Raw genomic sequence first — 25,043 nt, 5'->3', positions numbered from 1 at the left:
TTGTCTGCCCATACTCTATCTATTTCGATTGTACTTTCGTCTACTTAATATCCCATAAAATGCGTCTATCATCCCCGTCCAATACACCTATAAACTCCAAAAAAAAATGCAGTACTCTAAAACGAAAACGTCATCAATTGCGGATTGAGCACAATTGGAGACAGAAAATGCGCCGTAAATATCCACCCAAGCGGTAATGTGGAGTAAAATCCCTCGATTTTCCAATTCCACGGAACCGCGAACGCAAGCACGACCATGCCGGCAATCCCTACCAAGACTGTGATATACATGTGTATGAACCCCTTGACAATTTTGGGGAATTCCTTAAAGAAGTTGGATGCTTCCAGCTCCTTTGCTGTGGCTCCCCACTGCATGTTGATGCCGAGCATGTGCGAGAGAAGAGCCAAGTTAAGGTGCCATGAGAGGCCGCCCATGAATACGGCCATGAGAATTGTCCAGCGATAGTTATCCACCAACGCGCTCCAGAACGAGTCGGCCTTGACACGGTATCTGACGAGCGAGTTAGCGACAGGCGATGCGATCGAAAACACAACCGCGGCAGCGATGAAGTTGTTGAAGGATGTGGTATAAATATGATCGACCGAGTCGTTGTACCAGCCAATGACGAAATAGTTGATGACTGTGAGGAGAAGCGATGCCGCGATGGCGTAGTACGTTCCGATGTAGGCCACGACTGTGAACTTGGCGAAGAACTTGATTTCGGTTGCGAACAAGAACCGTCGGAACAGCGACGTGAAGATCACACCTTTATACCAGTTCGCGACAGGCATGAACATGAGCTCGGAGCAGCCGTACGCATACTTCTGCCAGCGGGTGATCTCGTCGTACACTGACAGCGATACGCCTTCCTTGAATCCTTCGCCGTGGTACGCTGCTAGTCGGATCGTGTAACCCTTGCACCGGAGCTTGAGAGAAATTTCGAAGTCCTCGGACACATGCGACTCGGACCAGTACTTGATTATTCCATCCTCTTCATACGCGACCTCCTGAACTGCACTCCAACGCAAGAACGCATTATGTCCAACAAATGCTGCCGCATCCCCAGCAGCCGTGGCGTACTGAATCGCGAAGTAAATCAAGCGCGTAAACCACGCGATCAAATTCTCCCAGTAGTTGTTAACGACCATCATAACTCCGGCCGAGTTCTGCAGGATCGCGACGTCTGGAGAATGATGGAACTCCGACGCAGCGTCGAGAAGACAATCTTCCGGGACGCGAGTGTCTGAATCGACAAGCAGAATGATGTCGCCAACTCGAATATCTCCTGCCAGCCAACAGGTAGGATCGTCGCGAGCAATCGTGGCCAAGGCATCCTCGTATGCTTCAATCTCGTCTTTCTCGGTCCACTTTTCCGCAGCAGGACGACTGTGGGCGGCTTCAAGCAGCTCTTCGACTTTGTTTGAGACGTGAAGACAGTAGTTCATGTTGCTAGCCTTCTTAAATCGTCCTTTCCGTACAAATCCGTTCTCCCCGTGCGGCGGTCGTGCAACATAGCCAATAAGATGATCACCGTAGTATCGTCTCCGAGCATCAGCCTCTTCTTCAGAAATTATCTGCAATCCGTCGTCGTTGACGAAAATATTCGCCGTCCCGCCTTGCAATTCGTAAGTTGTCACCGCCGCGAGGAGGGACTGCATTGTAGGGTCGATGACCCCATCGAGAGACTCCTTGTACACCGGGCACTGAATCGTGATATGGGGCAGTGGTCCGTCGTTCGGAGAGATGCGTCTCGGCGGAATGGCGCTATAGTGCGCAGAGTTTGTCTTCATGTGCGCGACAGGTCCGAGGAGCATGAAGACAATCCCAGAGACAACGACACAAAAGAAGGCGCAAAGGAGCGTAAACGGCGGTAGATATAAAACCGCCAATAGTCTGAAGTAATTTCCATCCGCTTTGGCCTCCAATGCAAGTGTCCGGAACATAAGCCCGTAAAATGTCATCACGATCATGATTGCAATTCCGACACACAGCGCCTGCATCACCTTCACCGGTCGTTCTTCTTCAAGCAGCGCCTTGCCGCTTTCTAAGTCAACACCGTTTTCTTGATGAACCAATCGTCGGCGATTGCGCTGTTTCGAGACGATATCTGTGTCCCAAACGATTTCAACCATCTTGCGCTCGATGACAGAGCCGAAAGCGACAATGTCCCGGATATTATCTGCCCATATCACTAAGCTATCCTCCGACCGTATGAAAGCTGCGTACTGGTACTTCCGTGCTCGAGGCAGCTCGTCCAACCTATCGAGGACTTGTATCCGCGTATTCAAGGACAGCTCGATATCATGCGCATTGGGCGACAAAACGTTCAAAAGGACCTTGACAACCGGGTAGGACAGCTTTAAAGCAACTTCGACATTCAACGCGGCCACGCTAGCTATGTACGATTGAGATATACCCTCCACTTCAGCCTCCGGTGGGAAACATCTGTACTCCACCACCGACATGTCGTTGTGCGCAATCCTCAGCGCAACGCAGGGCGTACTATCCGGATCGTTGACGGTATCAAGCCAATTCCGATTGCTGACTTCCTGGAACAGATACCGACACATTATGTCATATCTGTCTACTGCCCGCCAATCATCGCGATTGTAAGGCACAATAATAGTGTTTTCGTCATTTTCGGCGACCTTGGCTGGACTAGGTCTGTATGAGGAATTTGCGAGCTCTGTGAACGTGCCATGCGCAAATTTTTCGTTTATCCCGAATAAGAAATCAGACTGAAGTTCGCGCGACTGCGCTGAGTGGCGGAATGGGTTCGGCTGGTCGTGTTCTGCGTTGCGTTGACCTGAGGCCAAGATTAAGTGCTGCAACCGGTCATGATCCTGTCCCGCGTCAGACAAACCTGACAGACGCTGTGCTGCCGTGGTCGAGAAAAATCCGGACATTGGGACGACGCCGATCGTGCCGTTGATACTGGCAGGTCTGCCCCCGAAAGATTTTAGAGATGGGCGGAGGGCGATGAGTTCGTCCCATTTCGTCGCGGCCAAGCATACTGCGGGCAAGTAAGAACTAAGAACCCCACCCAACAGATAACCTTCAAGTAACACTAAACTTAATGGTACGTCGATCCTCAATCTTTGTTCCGACTGAAGGCGGATCTCATACAATTCACAGAAATAGAGTTTCGGCTTGTGCGTAATTAAGGTTTTCTCCTTGCATGCACCGTTTTATCGGAACACATCTACCGTTGCACGGGAGTGAAAATCGCGCGATAATTCGTTCACCTTATGTTGAGTTAAATTCTTGACGAACATCACTTCTGAGATGACGCTGGTTCGTAATCGTATTGCGCATATGCAGAAAATGCAGTCCTTTAATTTCTTGATGAATAATTATTTATGAGGCATCGTAATGATTGTGGAGGTTCTACGCATCGTTGCTGATTTGTCAAAGCCTACAAGTGTAACGGGAGATCTTCGGCGTTAGATTTGAGTCTTATGCCACTTGCGAGGCGTTTATTCCGGCTGGACTTGCGGAATTCAGTGTTGCGGTGATCCAAGGAGTGCCGTCGCTCATTGGTTGTGCGATGAGGATTAGTTCGAGGGAGGACCACAATCGACACCTCCGCCGACAAAGGTTAACTTTAATCACCCTAGATATAAGCGTCCGCTATGGAATTGTTGGGAAGTGAAATAGTGAAAGGCTACCGTTCAAAGAATATTAGTAGATCGAGCATGTAGATTTGACGAAGTATTTACAAACTGTAAAACAACTGGAAGTTATCGACTGAGCCGGATAATTGGACCCTTGTGGGAGATGAGACTCTACTATTCTGTGGTCCGAGGACCCTCCAGCAGAATGCAAGATGTTCAGTCTTATATTTGGGACAATCATTTACGACGACTGTTATCTTTTGTCATACGAAGGACGATCTAAATAATTTTTCTTTAGTCCTACCACGCTAGAGCATGATGTATCCTCCGTCAGCAACTTGGCTGTGCTGTTGTCGTCCGATTCTAGGTTTAATTATTTTTAATTTCTTATTCCTCGACTGTTGCGAGATAACACCCTAAGAAGAGCTTGACGACATCCGAGCTTAATATCGAGACACGTGCATGCAGGTGATAGAGCTAGAAGGTGTGTATACAGCTCCGAGTTTAAGTACCCATTAGCCTTGACACCCGCATGTGACATCCGCTTAACCCCGTATAGGAACGAAAAGTCTTAACAGCAGCTTAGCGCCAACTTATTAAATAGCGGGATTATGTTGTGGCAACCATGGCAATAAATACCGGCACCACATGTTTGAATCAAGTAAATCTTAGGAACTAGGGGTTCGCATCTTAGAGCTGATTCAGTTGGTGTGAGTGTTGTCAAGTGCCAATAGGCATCTCAAGGGTAGAACTTAGGAGACGCGCAAAACTCCGAAGACCAAGGTGTCATGCGACACGTCATACCTTAATTGTTAGTGTACCTTTACTGACAGGGCTAATCCGTAAACAGAAGAGTAATGGGAGAATCTAACAAAGGTAAATAATAACAATTCTTCAATAACTTTATACTCAAGACAGTCAAATCTACATAGAGAGCGTAGCCACAACTACAATAAGCAGTGCCGATGGATAGGCCTCAGTTGACTTGTACAGTTAATTTATACGTCTCTTGTTCAGCAGACATGAGAATTCTACAGCGAAATCGTTCTGTTAACTCCATCGGCCATAAAGTGCGGGTTGTTCCTGCTATTCGCTTGAATCCCGAACTAGATAACAGTTATCTTCGTCCTGTTCACGAGTGTATGATCTATTGCTAATCAAGCTAGCTATCTGTCCAAGGAGCACAGAATATAATCAAAAAATTCCCAATGCAAAATATTCACTCCATTACAGTTGGAAGTCTAAGGCATCAATATACATGCAAAAAACCAGGGCCCAAACTATTTAGTATCAGATAACTCCAAGAAATGTCCATGACCAGGCAAAGTATTCCCTCACACCACCCATATTTTGCACACATATACCAAGAACACATTTAAAACGAGAAAGTCATTAATTGAGGATTTAATACAATCGGCGACAAAAAGTGGCTAGCAATGTTCCATCCAAGCGGCAGCGTGGAGTAGACACCCGTAATCCGCCAATTCCAAGGCACAGCGTAGGCAAGCACGATCATGCCTGCCATAAGGATAATAAGCGTGACGTACATCGAGCGGAAACCTCTCACGATCTTGGGGAACTCCTTGAAAAAGTTCGACGTCTCTAGCTCTTTGGCGGTTGAGCCCCATTGCATGTTGATGCCGAACATGTGCGAGAGTAGAGCTAAGTTAAGGTGCCATGAGAGGCCGCCGAGGAAGACGGTCATGAGCACTCCCCATTTGTAGTTTTCGAGCAACGCATGCCAGAAGGTGGACTCCTTGATGCGATACCGGACAAGAGCGTTCGCAACCGGACACGCACCAGAGAAAACGAAGATGAGAGCAATGAGATTATTGAAGGACGAAAGATAGAACTGGTCAACTTCGAAGTCAAACCAACCGATAATGATATAGTTCAAGAACGTGAGAAGAATCGACGCGGCGATAGCATAGTACGTTCCAATGTAGGCGATGATTGTGAACTTGGCGAATGGTTTCATGCCGGACCATAAGAAGCGAGAGAACAAGGGAGTAAAGATTTTGCCAGTGTGCCACTGCCGGACGGGACGGAACACAAGTTCGGAACATCCGTAGGCGTACTTCTGCCACCGCGTGAGCTCGTCATACACAGTAAGCGACACACCCTCCTGGAACTTGTCATCGTGGTATGTAATCAACCGTACAATATAACCTTTGGTCTGCAGTTTCAATGACATTTCGAAGTCCTCCGACACATGCTCCTCGGACCAGTACTTGATTCGACCGTTGTCGGTCTCATCCTTGTACGCAATTTCCTGAACCGCGCTCCATCGCAGGAACGCATTGTGTCCGACAAACGCAGCAGCATCACCTCCCGACGTGGCATACTGAATCGCAAAGTAAATCAGTCGAGTGAACCAAGCGATAAGCTCTTCCCAATAATTGTGAACCACCATCATAACGCCAGATTTCTCCTGTAATATAGCGACTTCAGGTGAATGATAAAACTCTGACGCGGCATCGAGGAAGCAATCCTCGGGAATTCTAGTGTCGGAGTCTACAATTAGGATGATATCACCTATGCGAATATCTCCTGCAGCCCAACAAGTCCCTTTCTCCTCCTCAATGACGGCCGCAAGGGAATTCTCGTATGCTTCCGTCTCTTCTCGATCGGTCCACTTGTCATGACATTCAACGGCCTGAAGATGATCTTCGACGCGATTGCTGATGTCAAGGCAATAGTTCATATTACTCGCCTTCTTGAATCGGCCGCGTCTCTGGAACCCGTCCTTGCCGTGCGGAGGTCGCGCCACATAACCAATCAAATGTTCAGCGTAGTACTCTCGTCGCTGCTGCGCTTCTTGTTCCGGAATCAATTGCATACCATCGTCGTTCACAAAGATATTCGCCGATCCTCCTTGCAATTCGTACGTCGTAATAGCCGTGAGAAGACTCTGCATTGTCGGATGAATAACGCCCTCCAGAGACTCCTTGTAAACAGGGCACTGAATCGTGACATGAGGCAGCTGAACCTTGCTAGCGGATAATCGAGGTGGCTTAACGGCGCTGAACGTGGACGAGTTGGTGTACATTTGCGCGACGGGGCCGAGAAACTGCATGAGTGTACCGGCAAGGACGATCGTAAAGAACGCGCAGAACAGAGAAAAGACCGGAATGTACAGAATAACCAAAAGACGTAAGTACTTTCCGTCTGCTTTAATTTCTCTGGCAATGATGCGAAACATGAGACCGATGAACGTCATTAGCAAGAGAATTGCCTACTGCAATCAGCACATCAACTTCGAGATTACTGAATGCCAAATTACATACCAATCCGACCGCGATAGCTTGCAACATGACAAATGGCCGTCTCGGATGGTCACTCTTCTCTAGATCAACATCCTTCTGGTTAAACACTGCTGTTGGCTCAGTAAGATGCTCCTCTAGATCGCGAACGGTCCAAACAAGTTCCATCATTCGGTTCTCCAACAAGGTTGCAAGGCTTAGAAGCTGCCGGACGTCATCAGCCCATACAAGCAAGCACCCGTCGCTTTTAACGAACGCTGCGTACTGGTACTTCCGTGCACGAGGGAGATCAGATAAGCTTTCGAGTACCTGAATTCGAGTATTCTCGGACAACGGAACGGAAACGGCATCGTGAGGAAGATATGAAAGCAGAACATTTATAACTGGATACGAAAGCCGTACACAAACTTCCACATTCAAACCAGCAACGTATTCAGCCAGTATGTGAGTCGTGTTTTGCTCGGGCGGGAAAATGCGATACTCCAATAGATCTTTCTCTTCGTCATCATCGTCGCGGTTTACTCGTAATGCGACACAGGGTGTGGCATCGGCGGACGGAAGAGTCTCGAGCCAGTGCTTCTGTCGACAGGCCTTGTAGAGATATTGACACATGATATCGTATTTGTCCAGCTCCGACGGATCAAGTCTGCCGTTGTCATCATTTGCTGCTTCTTCTGAGGATGACATCCCAGCGTTACCCCAATATTCATCAAACTCATTGAGATTGTCCGTAGGATGCTCTGCTACCGTGCCAACGGATCCTCCTCGGAAAGCAGACAAGTCCGAGGGAAGGCCAGGGTTGTCATATGGGTCGATTCCAAGCAAACTGCCGAGCCGCTTTCGTATATCACTGCCGTGACTTGAGTGCAAACCCGTGGCCCCAGCCGACAATGGCCGATCATGTCCAAGGGTATGAGTGACATGCTCGAATGCAGTTGGCTGATGGAATGGTACAGGGTCGTAGCCGCCGAAGCTGCTGGTTCTGCGAGACGATGGTGGCCGGTAGTGAGCGGCCGCCTGCTCGCTGTCGTGACCAAGGCTTTGAGACGACAGTTTCTGCGCCATGAATTGCTGCTGATGAGACATGGTTCTCTCACGGTCGCGACTTGCCACGATTGCCAACTTGCGAAGAGCCGACGCGGGGATGTGCCTTGGAGGAAAAGTGGAAATAGTCGGTGTTCTGCAAGTCTATATCATGGCAAGGACAATGGGACGGCGGCGAGTCAATTAGTGTGCCGGTGAATAGTAATTGAAGATGGCTAGCGCATGCAAAAGTATCTCCTTCTGCAGCGCCCGCATTAGCTTGGAGCACGATGGTCATGGCGCTCTGCTGGGGTGGAGGAAGATGCAGTAGAACCTTTTAACCGATTCGCTGCAGGCCGATAACGCCATTAAACCGAAACTGTTCTCTGAAAAATTTGCCTCACGGCTATTAATCCATTTCGATAAACCGATAACCTCGCTAAGCCGATATGAAATGGCTGTAAACATTACATCTGCTTAACGGGGTTCAGCTAGCGGGCGAAGAGACAAAAAATCTGCTTATCCGGCTGGGTCGAACGCAGAGATGCGTAGTGCCTAAGCTGTTGTCGTCTGGTCTCTGGATCTCGACATTTTGTTGCTCATAGGTTACTGGCGGTACTTTACTAGCCCCCACACAGCTTGCTTCATCTTCGTCATAAACACGCAAAATCAGAGACTTTTCAGTCACAGCCATTCTTGCCAGTTGCCATTAAGCCAGAGTACCGCAGATGAAAAGACAGTTACAGATTTGCAAGTTGGGAACGAGGCTGGTTTGGGGTTAGTGCGGTGATGATGCGCCGCGTACCTGCCACAGGAGCAAGTAACACCAGGTACCTGACTGTCGCACATCGATAACCCTCAGGCCCTGTCACTTCCGGAACTTTAATATGTTCGGGTGGGCTGTCTCATCCGACCTGTTTGCCTGTGCTCGGCGCCGTTGTTCGCCGTCGGCAGGGCAACCAATATTATTAATGCACTATGAACCGTCTCTTTCGCATTGGACGCCTCTTCACTCTGCATACTCGTTCACGGCATGGCAGCGTCGCAGGACAGGTCAGATGCATCCGCTAGTACTCAGTCATCTACAGAGAGTAATAATGGTTTGTGGTTTTCCTTTACTGCAAGGAGATAGCGTTGGTCACTGACTGATATCAAGAAAATCCATTCCGCACTCCAGTCGACTCTACGACCGACGTCTCAAGTCCATCGGGCCAGGCATCTCAGTCAGAGACTCTAGGTGCATCGCCGAATGCCTCCAGCGGCTCAGGTTCGCCGTTTCCGTTTCCCGCGCAGCAGCAGCAGCACCCAGTTAGATCACCGATCAACAAGGGCAAGCGTCCAGTGCGGCCTGCCCAGCTAAGCACGGCCACAAGGTTGCCGCTGTCGGAGTCGACAGCTTCGTTTGAGGGTCTCGCGTCTGGGTCCCGGTTTCTTCTGAGAGCCGACATCAAACGCGCAAAACCGGCCCCGCAGGATCCGCCGTCTGCAGTCGCGACAGAGCCGTCTTCTGCACTTCCTCTCACGATTGGTGGCGTTGGAAATTCAGACCTAGCGCTCCAGCAGTTCCAATCGTTTGCGTTCACGAATAATGCCGAAACTGGTGGTGCATGGACTGGGTCCTACCCTGACACCGTGCCGCCGTCGCCAAGCATGCTACAGGCAGACGCGGTCTCTCCATCGACTTCGCGTCCCGGCACCGCGGGCGCGGACACGTCCAGCGGCGGATTGCGAAGCCGACCAAGTGCCGTGAACCCGGTCCCGGACGTGCCGCCATTGCCTGTCACGTCCCATCCGCGACTTCAGTCAGCAGGCCGGGCCCTGTCGAGCGTGTCCATGCAACACAAGCCGTCCGTGTTTTTCCACCGCCCGAGCACGGCCAGTCTTCGCAGGGGCTTGCCGTCGCGAGCAGGCCACCACGGCACGTCGGTCGCAAACATCGACCAGGCCGGGCGGATTCCCACCCGTCGCCATTTCGTGTCCCGCCGACTGCCGGTCGGATATTCTGCCGAGAAGCCGTGGCTGACGAGCCAGGCCAGGGCCGAGAAGCTTTCGAGTTGGATCGTTATTGTTTCATTCGTGCTTGGGCTGGCCCTGATCGGTATTTTGACGTGGGTCGGCACGACCGAGATTCAAAACTACAACTACTGCACGGTGCTGGAAGACTACTTTGACAAAGCGCACCTGAACACGACCGTGTGGACCCGGGATGTGCAGGTCGGCGGATTCGGCAACGGCGAGTTCGAGTGGGCGACCGACAGCGCAAACAACTCGTTCGTGCGCGACGGCAGGCTGTACATCGTGCCGACGTTCACGGCCGACGTGATCGGCGAGGACAACATGATGAACGGCTACACCGTCAACCTGACCCGGGCCGGAACGTGCACGTCGACAGCGGACGGGGACTGCGCGGTCCGGTCGAACCGGTCGGTCGGAAACATGATCCCGCCGATCATGTCGGCGCGCCTGCTGACGCGCAACTTTGCAAACATCCGGTACGGCAAGGTCGAGGTCCGGGCGAAGCTGCCCCGCGGCGACTGGCTGTGGCCCGCGATCTGGATGATGCCGACCGACAGCGTGTACGGGCCGTGGCCGGCGTCGGGCGAGATCGACATTTGCGAGTCCCGGGGCAACGACCACACGTACGGGGCCGGCGGCAACAACGTGATGTCGTCGACCCTGCACTGGGGTCCGACGGCAGCCCTGAACCGGTACTGGAAGACGCACAGCACGCTTACGTTGAAGCATTCCACGTTCACGGACGGGTTCCACACGTTCGGGCTCGAGTGGAGCGACAAGTACATCATGACGTACCTCGACGGCCGGCTGCGCCAGGCCATCTACCACAAGTTCGCGACCCCGTTCTGGACGTACGGCACGTTCCCCAGCACGTACGGCAACGGCAGCACCGTGCACGATCCGTGGCCCGGCGGCGACCCGCAAGCGCCGTTCGACCAGGAGTTTTACCTGATCCTCAACGTCGCGGTCGGCGGCACGAACGGCTGGTTTCCTGACAACCAGGCCAACAAGCCGTGGAACAACGACGACAGGCAGACGGCCATGACCAGTTTCTGGGACGCCAGGGACAGCTGGCAAAAGACGTGGGGTGACGAGTACGATCGGGGCATGGTGGTGGATTCGGTCAAGATTTACTCAATGTGTTAGTGGTGTAAAATTTGTTTTGGGCGTATTTTTGGTAGATTAGATCGGATTGTATAATTGGAACTGTTCGCTATACATGACCGCCGCCTCGCCGCACGATCGCGAGATGTCGCCAGCTACGTCTCCCCGCCTGGTCGAATCCTACGCCCACGCCCGTGTCATGTAACTGCTGCCCGCGAGCGTGGGTTTCGGTTGATGAGGCCATGCAAGCCAACTGAAAGTTGAGCGGGTAATTAATTTTCCCGGCCGGCGCCAATGCTGCCGTGAATAATCATATGTTGATCACTAATCAGCCCGCCAGCAAAAAAAACAAAACCCTTACCCGACGCCGTGACGCCGTGGGGCTCGCTATGCAATTAGAGAAAATGCGAGCAAGGGGCGGATGAGATGAATAATATTGTGGTAAAACTGGTCGGCGCGCAGTTTAGTTGATAGTCGTACTGTCGGGAACCCGTCCCGGCGACTCAACGACTAGATCTCGCGTGAGTATAAGTACGTTGGACGGGAAAACGAGAGCCGACTTTTTCGAGTCGTTACTACATCTTGAGAACAGTCGCAGACCGTTCAGTAGTAATGACCGCCACGACTACGATTGGCGCGGTGCGCAACGACAACGGAACAACGGCGGCTGACGTTGAATCCCAGACCGAGTCCAATGAAAAGCCAGTCGCGACGACCGCCGGACGCCCGCTAGACTGGGATGGCCCTGACGACCCTGACGACCCGCACAACTGGCCACTGGCGAAGCGCGTGTTGTTGCTGAACTCGGTCGGGTTGCTATGTCTCTCGGTGTATGAGGTTCAGATGGCAGGTTTAAAACAGAGACGCTGACGAAAAGTAGGACGTTTGGAACGTCGGCCATTGTCGGCGGGATCCCGCAGATCATGCGCCAGTACGGCGTGTCCGAAACGGCCGCGTACCTGACCGTGACGCTGTACCTGGTCGGCCTGGCGCTGGGGCCGACGCTGGGGGCGCCGCTGTCGGAGCTGTTTGGCCGCCGGATCGTGTACGTGACGACGCTGCCGCTGGCCATGTGCTTCGCGGTCGGGTCGGCTCTTTCGCCGACGTTCGGCGGCCACCTGGTGTGTCGGTTTTTGTGCAGCCTGATGGGGTCTCCGGTGCTGGCCGTGAGCGCGGGCACGATCGCGGACCTGTTCAGCGTGCGCGAGCAAGGGCTCGCGCTGGCGTACTTTTGCGCGACGGGCGCGTTTCTGGGACCCGCGCTGGGCCCGGTCGCGGGCGGGTGGGTTGCGACGACGAAGGACTGGAAGTGGACCCAGTGGGTGTATATGATGATCGGCGGCGCGGTCATGGTGCTGCTGCTGTTCATCCGCGAGTCGTACAAGCCGGTGATTCTGGCCCGCCGGGCCAGACAGCGCGGAGTGCCGCTGCCGGCCAAGCCGCCCGTCAAGGCCGCGCTCAAGATGGTGGCCGTGATCACGCTGACGCGGCCGGTCAGGATGCTGGCGACGGACGTGATCGTGTCGTCGCTGTCGGTCTACTCTGCGTTCGTGTTCGCCGTCCTGCTCGCGTTCTTTGAAGGGCTGCCGTACATTTTCACGACGGTCTACGGGTTCAGCATCGGCGACGCCGGGCTCGTGTTCGTGGCCATCGGCGTCGGCGTGTTTGTGTCGCTCGCGGTCGCGTTCGCGCTCGACCGCATATGGTACCAGCCGGCGGCGACCCGGGCGATCGCGCAGGGCGTCGTGCCGCGGGCAGAGCTGCGGTTGCAGTGCGGGTTCGTGGGCGCCGTGCTCTTGCCCGTGTCGCTGTTCTGGATCGGGTGGTCGGCGCGGTCGTCGGTGCATTGGATCGTGCCGACGCTGGGCGCGGTCCCGTTCGGCTGCTCGTTGACTTTGCTATTCGTACGTACCGGCGGTTTGTGGTGATGATGCGGGCGGGTGCTGACGTTTGGACGACCAGGTCTCTGTCGCGACGTACCTGGTCGACTGCTACACGCATCTGTACGGGGCGTCGGCGCTGGCGGCCAACAACATGCTGCGGTACCTGGTCGCGTCCGTGTTCCCGCTGTTCACGAAGCAGAGTGAGTGGTGTACGGGTTGCTAATCAAGTGGCTGCTGACGGAGGCGTAGTGTACGAAAACGTCGGGATCGGATGGGCCAATTCGCTGCTGGGATTTATTGCCGTCGGGCTCATGCCGCTGCCGTTTGTGATGGCTCGGTTCGGGCCGGTGCTGCGGCGGCGGGGGGTCAAAACCCTGGAGTAGCGGTCGATTAGGTAACGGGTGCAGTGATGGGAGAAATATGCATTTGTAATATACAAACAATGAACGCTATCGTACACTATTTCGTGGCAAACCTCTCCTGGCGCTTCCTCAGCTTCTCTTTCTCGTCCGCATTGATCGGAGGCACATCTTTGGCGGATGTTGTGCGTTCGTACGGGCCAGTTGGTCGCCCTCTACGGGAGCCGCGCGGGGCGCGTGTGGTGCGGTCGTCGACAAGCGGCTTGTCGAGGGCGGCGATGGCGTTCTTGACGGTGACGGCGTCGGTGCCGAACTTTTCCGCGCGCAGGATGAGCTTGTCGACTTCGGCTGCGTCGGTGCCGAACCGTTTTGCCCGAGCGGACGCCTTTTTGAGGTCTTGGATCAGTCTGGCCGAGCGCTGTTCCGGGGTTTCTGTAGTTGTAGGCGGGGCAGTTGTAGTAGCGGCAGCAGTAGTAGTAGTAGTAGGAGGTTGCGGTGGAGGTTGCGGGGCGAATGTGGATGAGATGCTCTTGTATTCGAATTTGTGGGGTCCGTCGGCCATTGCGGATTGTGATTGTCGTGTGGATGAAGTCGAGCCGGGAGATTGTTATGGTACGAAGGGGAGCGGGATGGCGATGACGCGGGCGTGCGTAATTCTCATCATACTGGTTTATAGTGCGGGATCGGTGCTTTCACATTCCTGTCAGCACGACTGCGACAAGATCGATTGATGGCAGAGCCGTCGCCCAAAGTGTGTCATGCCGAGGCGTGTGCCATTCAAGGTATTATTTGCATATTTATTTATTTATTGGTCTACTGCTAATATTATAAACAGACTGCCTTTGGCGAACCGGCTACAACGAGCGCCGCTGCAGTGCCGCGATCGATGCGCTGTACGCGTGCTGCAAAAAGATGTACGACCAGGACGAGGGTGCGCGGGCAATTGCGTGTCCTGAGCCTGGTCTGCTGAACATCAAGCTCGAGCAGCGGGCGCGGGAGAAGGTGGACGCGGTGAGGATGAGATGATTTTGCATCAGAGGATGGAACAGCGGCAATCGCCGATGCGTCGGTGACGTCACAGGGCGTCGGTTGGGTGGTACAGAAGTTGAGGGTGCGTTGGCGCTTGGCCGTGCGCATCTCGTGACTTTGCTGCGCGGCGTTGCGGTGCCTGGGCCGGTTTGGTTTGGTTGCCGTGTTCAGCAGTGTAATAATAGTGCAATTACTAGTCTAGTCTAGTCAAGTGTAAATGGCGGCAATTCGGACAATGAAAACTTTTGCTGGTTCAGACGGTCAGGGCTGTGACCAGCAGTGGCGCCGATGATCCACGTGTCAGGCGTTCCCCCTTTTACAAAACTTTTGCACTCGGACCACACGCGCTCTGGGCCCCGCAACAACTTATAACTTGCCGGTCGAGGTCGCACACGATTATCGTTGTTGCCGTTGCAATGTCCAATCCGCACTCGCATTCGGCTTCGCATTCGGCTGCCTCGGCCTCGGCTTCGGCTTCGGCTTTGCCCGTGGCCGTGGCCGTGTCGCATCCGCGCCGAGGCTCGCTGACGCGGTCCATCAGATTTGCCGGCGGCGTCAACTCGCTCGACCGGTTTGCTTCGTCCTACACTCGCGCTCAGTCGTTTCTCGCTCTCGACGCGCCCCGAAGCCTGTTGGCGGCCGGCAGTCTGAGAACCCACGACTCGACCGCGCCGGCAATTCCGCTACTTCCTCACGACCACCACGACCAGGACGGCAGCGACGAGTCTCGGGCAGAAGACTTTGTGAACGACAACGACGACGACAACGACAACGACAACGACAACGACGCAGTCTACCATGCACCAGACTTTGGCTATGACGACTACGACAACGATGCTGAGCCTCTTATTGATGCCAGTGAGTCTGGGTTTTTGGTCCGGCAAACCCGACCAAAGGACAATCTTCTGGCTAACAGCAAAGTCTCTGTCGTCGTCGTCGTCGACCAGTCCAACGGAAGAAGCACTGGCGTGGTCATCGTGCCCGGCAGGTCGACTGCTCCTCAGACCGTCTTCAACTCGGTCAACGTCCTTATCGGCATCGGCTTGCTGTCGCTGCCGCTTGCCTTTTCCTACGCCGGCTGGCTCATCGCAACCCTCTTCGTCGTCGCCGCCGCCGCCATCACGCTCTACACCGCCAAAGTCCTGACTCGCTGTCTCGACACCGACCCGACGTTAGTGACGTACGCAGACATCGCGTACGCGGCCTTCGGTGCCCGAGCCCGCCTGCTCACGTCCGTCCTGTTCTCGATCGAACTGCTCGGGTCCTGCGTGGCTCTCGTCGTCCTGTTTGCCGACTCGATCCACACGTTGCTCAACGCCGGCAATAATAGCATGCTACTGTCCAAACCCGCCCTCAAGATCGTCGCCTTCTTTCTCCTTACGCCGCTCTCGTTCTTGCCCCTCTCGGTCCTGTCCTTCACCAGCATCCTCGGCATCATGTCCACCTTCGGCCTCGTCCTCATCGTCTTTGTCGACGGCGTCGTCAAAACAACCCAGCCCGGCTCGCTCTGGCACCCGATGCCGTCCTCGATCCTGCCTACAAACTGGCGCGCAGTCCCGCTCTCGCTCGGCCTCCTCATGGCGCCGTGGTGCGGACACTCCATCTTTCCAAACGTCTACCGCGACATGCGCCATCCCTACAAGTTCAAGCGCTGTCTCAACCTGTCCTACATCTTCACCTTCCTTGTCGACCTATGCATGGCCGTTCTCGGCTTGCTCATGTTTGGAAACCAGTACGTGACCGACGAAATCACAAACAACATCCTCGACACTCCCGGCTATCCTCCCGGCCTCAGCATCGCCATCATTGTCCTCATCGCCTTCATCCCGCTGTCCAAGACCCCGCTCAACGCCCGCCCCATCATTACCACCATCGAGGTCCTGCTCGGCGTCGGGTCCGACTCTGCCGCACCGGTCCATCTCGGCGACGACGACGATAACACATTGTTGACTCGGTTGCGGTCGCCGGCCGTCGCCCGCGCTGCCATCCGCATACTTACAAACCTCCTGTTTGTCGTCATCGCCATCGTCTTCCCGTCCTTTGATAGAATCATGGCCCTCGTCGGCTCGGCCCTGGGCTTCACAATCTGCATCGTGCTGCCTCTCGCATTCTACCTCAAGATATTCGGACCAGGCAGGCTCAAGCCGGCATGCTACATCTCGCCTTCGGGACAGCGCCACGCCGGCACCGGCCACGAGCTCAGCAAGGCCGAGGTCGCGTTCGACGTCTTCGCCATCGCTGTCGGCGCCGTGTTTGCCGTCGTCGGCGGCGTGTGGGCGCTGCTACCGGACGACTTTATTTTTGCCAATCGATAGTATAGTTTATGTCTTGCATTGGTGTATATCGATGTCTATTAGTTTGCATTTGTAGATTTGGGTTTAATTGCCGCCGGTTAGAATTTATAATGTCCATTTACACGCTTTCAATAACAATCAATCTTGTACGACATTTAATAGCCGCATTTATCTCAATCGATCTGCGCGGTATTCGGACGTCGAGGATCGCGATGACGTCGCTCAGGGGCTGCTGCCGTGCCCGAGCCGCATCAGCCTTCCGCGGGTGTGTTGTCCAGCCAGTGTAACTGCAACTAGACAATGATTCGAGCTGTACTAACTATCCTTGACACACTCGAGCAAGACAAAACTATCGTCCAGTATTTGATTTGACACTAGTATTCCATCCGTCTCACACTCTGCCAGCTGACCACAGAAAATATCCCCACAGCCATGCAGCCGATCCACCCGTTCAACGTCACCGCACTTTGCCTCTCTGGCAACCAATTCTCGACCGCGCTTAGCGAGTTATAACTAACACAACATACTGACTTCAACCATCAATTCCCTCGTGTCGCGATAATGCTGGGCACGATACGATATCGCCGGGTTTTTGCCCATATCGCATAAAATACGATACGATATCGCCAGCCGGGGCGATAATGCGCCGGAAATAAGTACCGAGACTAGTTTAACGCCACCAAAGGTTGATCTCTGTAACTTAACCCATAAAATATCTCTGCTGGTGAGCATTTAATTGAGTATTTACTTAGTCATTCCATCGCGGCGCCCCGTATTTACCGTGATGAGAATCAACAGGAATCTCGGCGATACGATACGATATTCAACCTCAATATCGTATATCGTATGCCTAAATTATCGCCAGGAATATTCCTTCGCCGCAGATGCGATATGGCGATACACCAGCCCTACGTGTCGACAGCTGAAGAACATTCGTTAGCCAATAGTGCAATCAAATGGAAATTTGAAGAATCAGGAATGCTCCGACGCGCAAGACACCAATCCAGCGAGTTCAGAACCTAGTTCCGACTCACAAAACCCTACCTCACCGAACCCTACCACTCGGCGAGTACAAGGCAAACTTTCCGTCTGCAAATTCTCTCTTCTTTTTTTCCTTTTCTCTAATGTCAAAAACTCATAGGCACCTAGAGTCACGGTCTGATTTTTCAGGATTCCTCCACAATCATTCACGTCGTCTATGACGGCTCTGCGTGCTCATGGTTGCCTTAGAATAAATTTCCTTTCTGCCGTCTTCGCGGCGAAAGGAGTTCTACTTGTCCATTTTTGCTTGTGCTCTTTCCTTGCGATGGAGAGTTACGTGGTTTTGGAACGTACATGCATGCCATGACCGGTCAGCTTCCGGTTCATAAGCCGTTTTTTATTCATAACAAGCTGTTGATATACAACTGTGCTTGCTGGCGGTTTGAGCTCGTCACAACGGAAACACTTCAGCAGTGTAATTCGGCGGATTTAACTACTTTGGTCCAATGTCCGACAGGGACATAAGCGATCCGCAACCCAAGTGGCGTTTACATGCTTATCGTCCTTCACAACCGAGTGTGTATCGGCCTTTTTGCAAAAAGAATCCCAGCATTCAGTTAGAATATATAGATCCTGTACCATTCGACATAATCAGCAACCGCTTTGTTTGGCACTTTAAAAATAGATAACATCGCAGCTAGCCCAAACCGGCTGAGTCGCGCGTGGACATATTGCACCGCCGCAGCCGCACAAGCGCACGCGGCCATTGTGTTTTAAGCTTGCTGGCCCGGACTTACGCGCCGATCGGTAATTTCCTCGGACTGGGGCTGCGTGCGTTCTATATAACCTTCGCCAATCCCGATCTCTCGTTTTTCGCCATTCAATATACTCAAAACACCCGCCATGGCGCGACGGCGAGCTTCGCATGTGCGCATCCTGCTTTCGTGCGTCTTTGACTACCTTGTTCTGATCGTCCTCATCGCGATATGGGCCTACATCTCGAGTCTGCCGCCTAATCTTAGCCGATTTTCGCTCACCGACATCAGCTTGCAGTACCCAGTCGCGGTGCCGGAAACGATCTCGTACCCACTTGCGTGCGTGCTCTGCATCGCCGTGCCTGCCGCCATCATCGTCGTGTGGGCCCTCGCGATCGACTTTTTCCGGTACCGGTCCCCGTTGCGGACCAGACTGTGGGAACTGAACTGCGGCATTCTGGGTCTTGCCCTAAGCATTACAATGACCGTCGTCATAACTACCAGCCTAAAGGCCATTGTCGGGCGGCCGCGTCCGGACTCGATCGCACGATGTCTACCCGCCGAGGGCAGCATGGACGCCGCTCCCTATGGACTCAGCACGATCGACATTTGCACGCAGACAGACAGAGACGTGCTTGAAGAAGGCTGGCGAAGCTGGCCTTCCGGCCACAGCAGTACGGCGTTCGCAGGTCTGTTCTACCTGTCGCTCTATTTTGCCGGCAAACTTTCCCTCTGTGACAATAAGGGCGAGGTATGGAAGACAGCTGTGGTCATGTTCCCGTCCCTGGGAGCCGGTGCGATTGCGACATCGCGCATATTGGACCACAGACATCATGGCACTGATGTACTGTTCGGGAGCTTGTTTGGTGCCGCCATCGCTTGGATGTCTTACCGACAATACTTTCCCAGTCTTGCTGATACGGCCCGGCAAGGCCGCGCGTGGAACATGCGGGCCTGGGGCGAAACAAAAGTGTCTCCAGATGCTGCCAACGGCGATATCGACGAAGCAATGTCACGCGATGACGAGTCTCGGGTTGACGTTGAGATCGGAGAATTTAGACGCCGGCAAACTGGGGGCCAGCCGCAACCACCGTACGGCGACCGCGGTCCAGCGGGATATAGTCCCGGAGAGTATGAACTTGGTGACTATCGAGTGCATGAATGGGGGGCTAATCTATCGTCCAAATACAGCGGGGCGAGAGTCTTAGGACCATCGAATAGCGGTGCTCACTTGCCGCTACACGATGACGATGACAACGACCACGTTGACAAGGCATCTGCTTCAGAGAATCCGTTCGAACGGGTATAGAGTAATCGTATTTAAACACCTTGTACGTATAATGCACGCGTTTGTATCGGACTTGGCGCAATTGTGTTAATATACCTCCGCTAGTCTGAATAAGCGTCTTGTCGTAGGAACGCGTCACCGACAATGTCGATCGTTTGCGTCTTGCTAGCCACACCATAAACACGCAGTGTATCTACTATCCGACCATGTGGTCCGTTTGTCTGGGCGAATATGTGGTATAAATGATAGCACGAGTCACCATTAAAAGCTGTCCCAAGTCCGTTCTCCAACACGACGCCTGGTCCTGCCGCCAAGTTTTTGTTTATCGCTCGTCAAACATATATTTAGGGAATTTGAGTTCAATGTAATACATCCCCACGAGAAGAAGAACGCAATAAGAATCATCAAACACGCGATACATTGCATTACATCATACATACATACAAATACATATTCATAACATACTTTAGTCCCTATAATTGGTATCCACAAACCTAATCGACCTACACCTGAGCCCGAACATAACTTCTTAATTCGCTGACCGTGGTTCCATGCTGATTCTTTCCCGAATGGTAATGTGGCATTTGTGAGATTGTTGGCGACAAGTAATGTTTTAGAAAGCACCACCGATCTGACCCGTCCGTTGTTAGCCCGCATTCCAGTCTGACGTGTAAGCAGCACCGCACCGTGCCAATGAGTATTGACTGTGCTTGATCGTACATACCTGCTCTTGATGCACTTCGAGAGTATCTCCGTCCTGCATTCCTAGCTATGGTCAATTGTCAGCCACTGTCATTAATACATCACGCATCGCAGTATCATCCATTAGCGCGCGCGCCAATCCTCCCCATCCTACCGCCTTATTCTGACCCCCATCGCGTTTGATATTGTCCGCAATTACGAAATCGACCTACCGCGTCAGGCGTATCTGTCTCGTTGATTCGCTCACCGTCATACAAAAATCGCAGACTACTCCGCGCCTTGCCCTGCCGCTCACAGAAAGTATCCATCAATTTCTTCAAAGCAGTGCTCTTTCGAATTCGGAAGAAGACTTCGTTGTTGTTGTCGGTCACCTTGATGTTGAGGTGCTCGCCGCCGGACGGCGTGGCCGCGCCTTCGGGCTTAACTTGTGGGATCGTGGGCGTCGTGTTGTCGTCGGCGGACATCTTTTTTTTTTTTGGTGTTTATTTCTAGTAACCAAGACTAATTGAAACGACTGTGATCGTGTAAATTGTCAAATCGGACAGGAAAGGCGCGGAGGCGTGGTAACGTGAAGATCTGAAGGATTGCACCAAACGGAGGAAAAACTACCAGTAGCATTCCTAATCCTGTTACGCGATGTCTGTTTGGGTAAGGGCTCGAGTGCAGGACATGTCAATATCACGACCCCCGACTTTCTACCTTAACCTGCAGATCGCATAAATTTTTTTCTACGCGTTTCGATGGCTGTCTTAGAGACATTTGAGGATACAAAGGACGAAGGTGCGCATATAATATTCAACGTGCACCTGGTGATGCTAACGGTATCTAGCGACTCCGCTGTCTGCAGACTCGCGGTCCGAGTCATCAAGTCCTCCACCACCGGCAGAGCGACCAAAGTCTGAAACGAACGATATGTCTGAGAACGAAAGTAAAGAAGAAGAGCTCGTAAGATTCAGTCCGGAAGAGGAAGCGTCGCTACTAGCCCAATCCGACGAGATCAAGCAGAAAGGCAACGTCCTGTTCGCTGACAAAGACTATGAGACGGCAATAGACAAGTATACCGAAGCGCTCTCGATATGTCCGAAATACCTTGATCACCCGCGATCTGTTTTGTGGAGCAATATTTCGGCCTGCAATGCTAAGTTGGAAAAGTGGACCGATACGGTCGAAACGTCCACAAAGTCGCTCAAGTTGCAGCCAAAGTATATGAAGCCGTTATTACGTCGTGCCCAGGCCAACGAGAGGATTGGAACTTGGTCGTCCTTGCAAGCGGCTGCCGAGGACTACAAACTTGCCCATGAGATTTCGCCTACAAAAGAGACTAGTTTGGCGATGATCCGAATCCAACCGAAGATCGAGGAAGCTCAGAAGAAAGAGACCGCCGAGATGTTAGGGAAATTGAAAGAACTGGGAAATGGCATATTACGGCCATTTGGATTGAGCACTGATATGTTTAAGATGCAACCTGATGGAAAGGGTGGTTACAGCATGAACTTCTCCAAGAATTAGTGTTTCAAATAGTTATTGCACATGTTCATGGCGTTAGGGCTATTTTCGTAATGTATTTCTTATGCTGCGTACGGTAGCAAGTTCCAGAAAGGATTGGAAGCGATGGTAAAAGCAACGCTGGCAGTATCTCTCTCCCCATGCGGCTAAAAAATTATCCGCCTCCATTGCGGGATAACGGCGCGTTAAGGACTCTTGTAACAGTTGTCTGCATTTAATTAGCGTATGCCACGCCAAGTAAAACTAAATTATTGCGCTTACCAAGACTTTCAGTCCAACCAGATCAACAAACGCATTCAACCTCTCCTGATGTCCGCATTCAACAAACAACTTGAGATGCATTTTCTTCAAAATCTCCTGAGCAGCATACCCATTCACGCCGGCCCTACGCAAAAATCGTTCCCACTGGCACTGTTAGTAATTCTTTCCTTTCGGCATCGTAAAGGAGAAGATGAAAATTTCAAACCGTAGTCTCCACAGCCGCAATACCGTTTCCTCGCCCTCCAAACTGTTGGCACATGCTGATCAGCCAGCGCACAACGTCGAGGCTTTCAGAGTCTTTCACGAGACATACTCTGATGCCCGCCAAACTCGCAATGAAATCCGCCAAGGCAGTCCAGTCACTTGGAGTTTTCAAGCTTATATTCGGGGAAATGCGCACTAGAATGAATAGCCTCTCCACCCGCTCAAACAAAGATTTGGCCCGTCTCACAACAATGCGAGTACCGTCAAGTTCTCGTTGCATGATCTGTGGGAATGAGCACACCATTAAGCCACACGATGATGAAAGTAAAATATCGGCTTCTTCTGGACCGTAGTCGCGCTCAATTGCAGTTAACCCCGACGTGCATTGCAAAATATCGCAATAAGTCATTCTGTTCATCGTCAGGAATGTAGTGTTAACTATGATCTTGGTCTCTGGATCAAAGGCTGTAACCCCCAGGCTCTTCATGGCGGCCTCGCGCACTTTAGCAGCATTGATTATGTCGCGATGGCGTTTCTCTTCACGAAGCTGTTCTTCTTTCGACGACTCTTCTGAATCTCCGTCAGTAGAGACTCCATGGCTAACCGTTGGTTCAAACGTAAAGAACTCAAAGGGATTGACCGGGAGATTTTGTCTTGTATCACTGTTACCATCATCCGCCAACCGTACGTTCTTCGACTTGCGAGACGCCACAAGATCTTCCAAACTCTCGATACCTGGGTAATCAGGCAACGAATGACGACTATTTTCATCGTCCTTGAGTTGAAAATACTCAATGTCATTGTCGTCTTCGTCGCTCAGTTGCCAATCCGCAATCTTAGACCGTCTCGGCGCTGATTCGTTCTCCATGTTCTCCAGCTCTGGTAACTGTTCTACCACAATATCGTCACTCTGTCCATTCGATAGGCATTCGCCTTCTTGCTGTTGCAATATCACATCCTTTATCGCAAATTCAAAAGGTTTCCACCTAATAGTCCAATCGTTCCCAAGTTTTCGCCATTCCTTTACTCTTCCTTTGATATCTTTCATAGTCGCTGGAAAGCCAACTTTCACCCTTGCACGTCGCTGAGCAGCAGTTTCCAGAGGTACGACGACTGGACCCTCAATTCTCAATGCAACGTCACTTTCTGAAATATTCTCCGTTTGAAGAACTGATGTGCTAAGTGCTGCGTCTTGTCGCATATCAAACTCCAGTTGGCTATCACGTCGTTGTAGCACTTGTGAATACGTCGTCGGAGGTGCAGCTTCTAGCGGAAGATCGTCTGGAAATGAAACGTTCTTGACTCTTTTGGAAGTAACCGTCGCCGGGAGTATTGGGCTCGAGAAATGCATCGCGTGCGTGCGTTTCCGTGGTATCAACGGAGATGAATCAGTTGTGGAAATAGGCGCAAGTGACGTCGCTGGACTTAGCGTTTCTGATATTGACCATTTTGATAGTGGAGATTCGGGAAATGATGTTAGAAGCTCGGAGGTTGGCTCAAATGGCTCGCGTTCGGGGTACATCGGCAGTAGCGGTGATGAGAACCTATCCTTAAATCGCTAAATTCAATGTTAGATATAGCTCAAAGTCAAATCCTCACCAAATTGCGTGCATGTAATGATGTATAAATGAAGACTTTGCTCGTATTAATCTCTGTCTGTGTCGTGACTTTCGAAAGCAGCGCCATAACATCGGCAGTAACCTGCAGCTTTTCCTTATATTGAAAACAAAAATTTCCAGCAATCCAAAGAGGATCCTCTTCAACTTCAGGATCTTCTACTTTCATGTTCCCCATATATGCAAATGGTGCAACGCGTTCTAGGTATGGTCTCACTGCTGGTCCTCGAAGTTCAGGCTCATCCATCTTCATCCACTCAACTTCAACATTTCGCAGCGTCTCCAACCCAATGTAATCGTTGACATTGACTTCAGTTTCTGTGTTAATAACTTTGTCAATATAATTGATCCATTCATCGCTATTATGCAAATCCTCTCGAAGAATAAGATGTAGAGGTGGTATCAGCCACTTCAATGTGAGCTTTTGGAGAGGCAAGGTCGCTGACTTTGTCAAAACCGACCAGTAACTGACTTTGGTATGATCGATAGAAATTCCATGAGAGCGGGCGTATGAGACAAGCTCGTACATCGGAGAGTCCATAACTGGGGTCTACTTTGGGACTACCAACTTTTGGGAACACAACCTGGACGCGAGAACGCGAGAACGCGAGACAGTGACGCGTATCCGGGTATCGCGCCGCGGTGCGCTGTTGTACTTTAGACGTGCAACCGGTGATACCACAGACTATTTGTCTCGGTAATCACTTGCTTGGTCCTTGCACGCCATATTTTTGTCACAATGGCAAGTTCTAGCGCATAATCTAGCGCGCAAACATTTCACCAAAGTCACATGAAGGGAAATGATAGTCGATATTTTTAATGTTTCCATGAGTTTTCGAAGCTGCACAGTGGATAGTCAGAATTCGAATTTCTTTGACCTTTTAACAATGGCCTACCCCTGAGATTAAACCGATGGCTATAGTTTCTTTGTGCCACCAATCCATCTCAATGCGGCAATCCTACTACAGTAGATGGGCGCCACGGCCTAACCTTTACCTGCAGTTGAACACGATGAGACTTCGGTGAACAAAGAGTGAATCCTTACTATTGAATGCCGCTAACGAAGTCTTTAGACGACCTCAATTGGATTTGGGCCCAACGTACTATCGGAATCATACGGAATAATCAAGACGGACTTTGTGCAG

The 25,043-nt window shown here is 52.0% G+C and overlaps 11 protein-coding genes across 11 annotated transcripts; 6 read left to right on the top strand and 5 right to left on the bottom strand.

Moving 5' to 3' along the window:
* Positions 1-2: 2 nt before the first annotated feature.
* POJ06DRAFT_253627 (glycosyl transferase family group 2-domain-containing protein) lies at positions 3-2,998 on the bottom strand. The gene has a single exon (XM_056187663.1). The coding sequence runs from the start codon at positions 2,904-2,906 to the stop codon at positions 117-119; it is 2,790 nt and encodes a 929-aa protein (XP_056044213.1). The 5' UTR covers positions 2,907-2,998; the 3' UTR covers positions 3-116.
* A 1,717-nt stretch (positions 2,999-4,715) lies between these two features.
* Positions 4,716-8,173, bottom strand: POJ06DRAFT_223164 (glycosyl transferase family group 2-domain-containing protein). Its single transcript, XM_056185670.1, has 2 exons — positions 6,902-8,173; positions 4,716-6,849 (listed from the first exon to the last, which is right to left on the bottom strand). The coding sequence occupies exons 1-2, from the start codon at positions 7,961-7,963 to the stop codon at positions 4,990-4,992; spliced, it is 2,922 nt and encodes a 973-aa protein (XP_056044212.1). The 5' UTR covers positions 7,964-8,173; the 3' UTR covers positions 4,716-4,989.
* A 576-nt stretch (positions 8,174-8,749) lies between these two features.
* On the top strand, positions 8,750-11,503 carry POJ06DRAFT_111205 (concanavalin A-like lectin/glucanase domain-containing protein). Its single transcript, XM_056184071.1, has 2 exons — positions 8,750-9,000; positions 9,057-11,503. Exons 1-2 carry the CDS (start codon positions 8,934-8,936, stop codon positions 11,060-11,062), a joined length of 2,073 nt encoding a protein of 690 aa, XP_056044211.1. The 5' UTR covers positions 8,750-8,933; the 3' UTR covers positions 11,063-11,503.
* On the top strand, positions 11,348-13,324 carry POJ06DRAFT_111220 (major facilitator superfamily domain-containing protein). Its single transcript, XM_056184072.1, has 4 exons — positions 11,348-11,850; positions 11,901-12,924; positions 12,983-13,103; positions 13,153-13,324. The coding sequence occupies exons 1-4, from the start codon at positions 11,633-11,635 to the stop codon at positions 13,284-13,286; spliced, it is 1,497 nt and encodes a 498-aa protein (XP_056044210.1). The 5' UTR covers positions 11,348-11,632; the 3' UTR covers positions 13,287-13,324.
* Positions 13,325-13,362: 38 nt separating this feature from the next.
* POJ06DRAFT_238249 (uncharacterized protein) lies at positions 13,363-13,824 on the bottom strand (the record flags this gene model as incomplete). The annotated part of the gene is made up of 1 exon (XM_056185987.1): positions 13,363-13,824. One exon carries the CDS (start codon positions 13,822-13,824, stop codon positions 13,363-13,365), a length of 462 nt encoding a protein of 153 aa, XP_056044209.1.
* Positions 13,825-13,992: 168 nt separating this feature from the next.
* Positions 13,993-14,288, top strand: POJ06DRAFT_196279 (uncharacterized protein; the record flags this gene model as incomplete). The annotated part of the gene is made up of 2 exons (XM_056185017.1): positions 13,993-14,044; positions 14,098-14,288. 2 exons carry the CDS (start codon positions 13,993-13,995, stop codon positions 14,286-14,288), a joined length of 243 nt encoding a protein of 80 aa, XP_056044208.1.
* A 971-nt stretch (positions 14,289-15,259) lies between these two features.
* Positions 15,260-16,606, top strand: POJ06DRAFT_196390 (transmembrane amino acid transporter protein-domain-containing protein; the record flags this gene model as incomplete). The annotated part of the gene is made up of 1 exon (XM_056185024.1): positions 15,260-16,606. A coding segment is annotated over one exon (1,347 nt), but the record flags the coding sequence as incomplete, so codon positions are not given.
* Positions 16,607-18,352: 1,746 nt separating this feature from the next.
* POJ06DRAFT_111134 (phosphatidic acid phosphatase type 2/haloperoxidase) lies at positions 18,353-19,781 on the top strand. The gene is made up of 2 exons (XM_056184069.1): positions 18,353-19,652; positions 19,715-19,781. Exon 1 carries the CDS (start codon positions 18,470-18,472, stop codon positions 19,628-19,630), a length of 1,161 nt encoding a protein of 386 aa, XP_056044206.1. The 5' UTR covers positions 18,353-18,469; the 3' UTR covers positions 19,631-19,652; positions 19,715-19,781.
* Positions 19,782-20,134: 353 nt separating this feature from the next.
* On the bottom strand, positions 20,135-20,960 carry POJ06DRAFT_111128 (ubiquitin-related domain-containing protein). Its single transcript, XM_056184068.1, has 3 exons — positions 20,524-20,960; positions 20,334-20,378; positions 20,135-20,240 (listed from the first exon to the last, which is right to left on the bottom strand). Exons 1-3 carry the CDS (start codon positions 20,773-20,775, stop codon positions 20,223-20,225), a joined length of 315 nt encoding a protein of 104 aa, XP_056044205.1. The 5' UTR covers positions 20,776-20,960; the 3' UTR covers positions 20,135-20,222.
* A 1-nt stretch (position 20,961) lies between these two features.
* On the top strand, positions 20,962-21,861 carry POJ06DRAFT_253608 (uncharacterized protein). The gene is made up of 2 exons (XM_056187662.1): positions 20,962-21,091; positions 21,141-21,861. The coding sequence occupies exons 1-2, from the start codon at positions 21,052-21,054 to the stop codon at positions 21,818-21,820; spliced, it is 720 nt and encodes a 239-aa protein (XP_056044204.1). The 5' UTR covers positions 20,962-21,051; the 3' UTR covers positions 21,821-21,861.
* POJ06DRAFT_253606 (uncharacterized protein) lies at positions 21,862-24,482 on the bottom strand. Its single transcript, XM_056187661.1, has 4 exons — positions 23,894-24,482; positions 22,284-23,840; positions 22,079-22,222; positions 21,862-22,025 (listed from the first exon to the last, which is right to left on the bottom strand). The coding sequence occupies exons 1-4, from the start codon at positions 24,437-24,439 to the stop codon at positions 21,972-21,974; spliced, it is 2,301 nt and encodes a 766-aa protein (XP_056044203.1). The 5' UTR covers positions 24,440-24,482; the 3' UTR covers positions 21,862-21,971.
* Positions 24,483-25,043: the final 561 nt, after the last annotated feature.

Source organism: Lipomyces tetrasporus (assembly GCF_029532465.1).
Source record: "Lipomyces tetrasporus strain NRRL Y-64009 chromosome Unknown POJ06scaffold_5, whole genome shotgun sequence".
Taxonomy (NCBI): Eukaryota; Fungi; Ascomycota; class Lipomycetes; order Lipomycetales; family Lipomycetaceae; genus Lipomyces; species Lipomyces tetrasporus.
This window is presented reverse-complemented; position numbering and strand designations above follow the sequence as displayed.

What these genes read in the sequence shown, in the direction of transcription:
- POJ06DRAFT_253627 (XM_056187663.1), bottom strand. Translation starts at nt 2,906, where the DNA reads ATGTCCGGATTTTTCTCGACCACGGCAGCACAGCGTCTGTCAGGTTTG.
- POJ06DRAFT_223164 (XM_056185670.1), bottom strand. Translation starts at nt 7,963, where the DNA reads ATGTCTCATCAGCAGCAATTCATGGCGCAGAAACTGTCGTCTCAAAGC. An exon ending in AAGCTATCGCGGTCGGATTG is followed by an intron (nt 6,850 to 6,901) that starts GTATGTAATTTG and finishes TGATTGCAGTAG; the next exon opens with GCAATTCTCTTGCTAATGAC.
- POJ06DRAFT_111205 (XM_056184071.1), top strand. Translation starts at nt 8,934, where the DNA reads ATGGCAGCGTCGCAGGACAGGTCAGATGCATCCGCTAGTACTCAGTCA. An exon ending in ATCTACAGAGAGTAATAATG is followed by an intron (nt 9,001 to 9,056) that starts GTTTGTGGTTTT and finishes ACTGATATCAAG; the next exon opens with AAAATCCATTCCGCACTCCA.
- POJ06DRAFT_111220 (XM_056184072.1), top strand. Translation starts at nt 11,633, where the DNA reads ATGACCGCCACGACTACGATTGGCGCGGTGCGCAACGACAACGGAACA. An exon ending in GCTCGTTGACTTTGCTATTC is followed by an intron (nt 12,925 to 12,982) that starts GTACGTACCGGC and finishes TTGGACGACCAG; the next exon opens with GTCTCTGTCGCGACGTACCT. An exon ending in CCCGCTGTTCACGAAGCAGA is followed by an intron (nt 13,104 to 13,152) that starts GTGAGTGGTGTA and finishes ACGGAGGCGTAG; the next exon opens with TGTACGAAAACGTCGGGATC.
- POJ06DRAFT_111134 (XM_056184069.1), top strand. Translation starts at nt 18,470, where the DNA reads ATGGCGCGACGGCGAGCTTCGCATGTGCGCATCCTGCTTTCGTGCGTC.
- POJ06DRAFT_111128 (XM_056184068.1), bottom strand. Translation starts at nt 20,775, where the DNA reads ATGTCCGCCGACGACAACACGACGCCCACGATCCCACAAGTTAAGCCC. An exon ending in AGACAGATACGCCTGACGCG is followed by an intron (nt 20,379 to 20,523) that starts GTAGGTCGATTT and finishes AATTGACCATAG; the next exon opens with CTAGGAATGCAGGACGGAGA.
- POJ06DRAFT_253608 (XM_056187662.1), top strand. Translation starts at nt 21,052, where the DNA reads ATGGCTGTCTTAGAGACATTTGAGGATACAAAGGACGAAG. An exon ending in TGAGGATACAAAGGACGAAG is followed by an intron (nt 21,092 to 21,140) that starts GTGCGCATATAA and finishes AACGGTATCTAG; the next exon opens with CGACTCCGCTGTCTGCAGAC.
- POJ06DRAFT_253606 (XM_056187661.1), bottom strand. Translation starts at nt 24,439, where the DNA reads ATGGACTCTCCGATGTACGAGCTTGTCTCATACGCCCGCTCTCATGGA. An exon ending in TTGCGGCTGTGGAGACTACG is followed by an intron (nt 22,223 to 22,283) that starts GTTTGAAATTTT and finishes TAACAGTGCCAG; the next exon opens with TGGGAACGATTTTTGCGTAG. An exon ending in TGGTTGGACTGAAAGTCTTG is followed by an intron (nt 22,026 to 22,078) that starts GTAAGCGCAATA and finishes AATTAAATGCAG; the next exon opens with ACAACTGTTACAAGAGTCCT.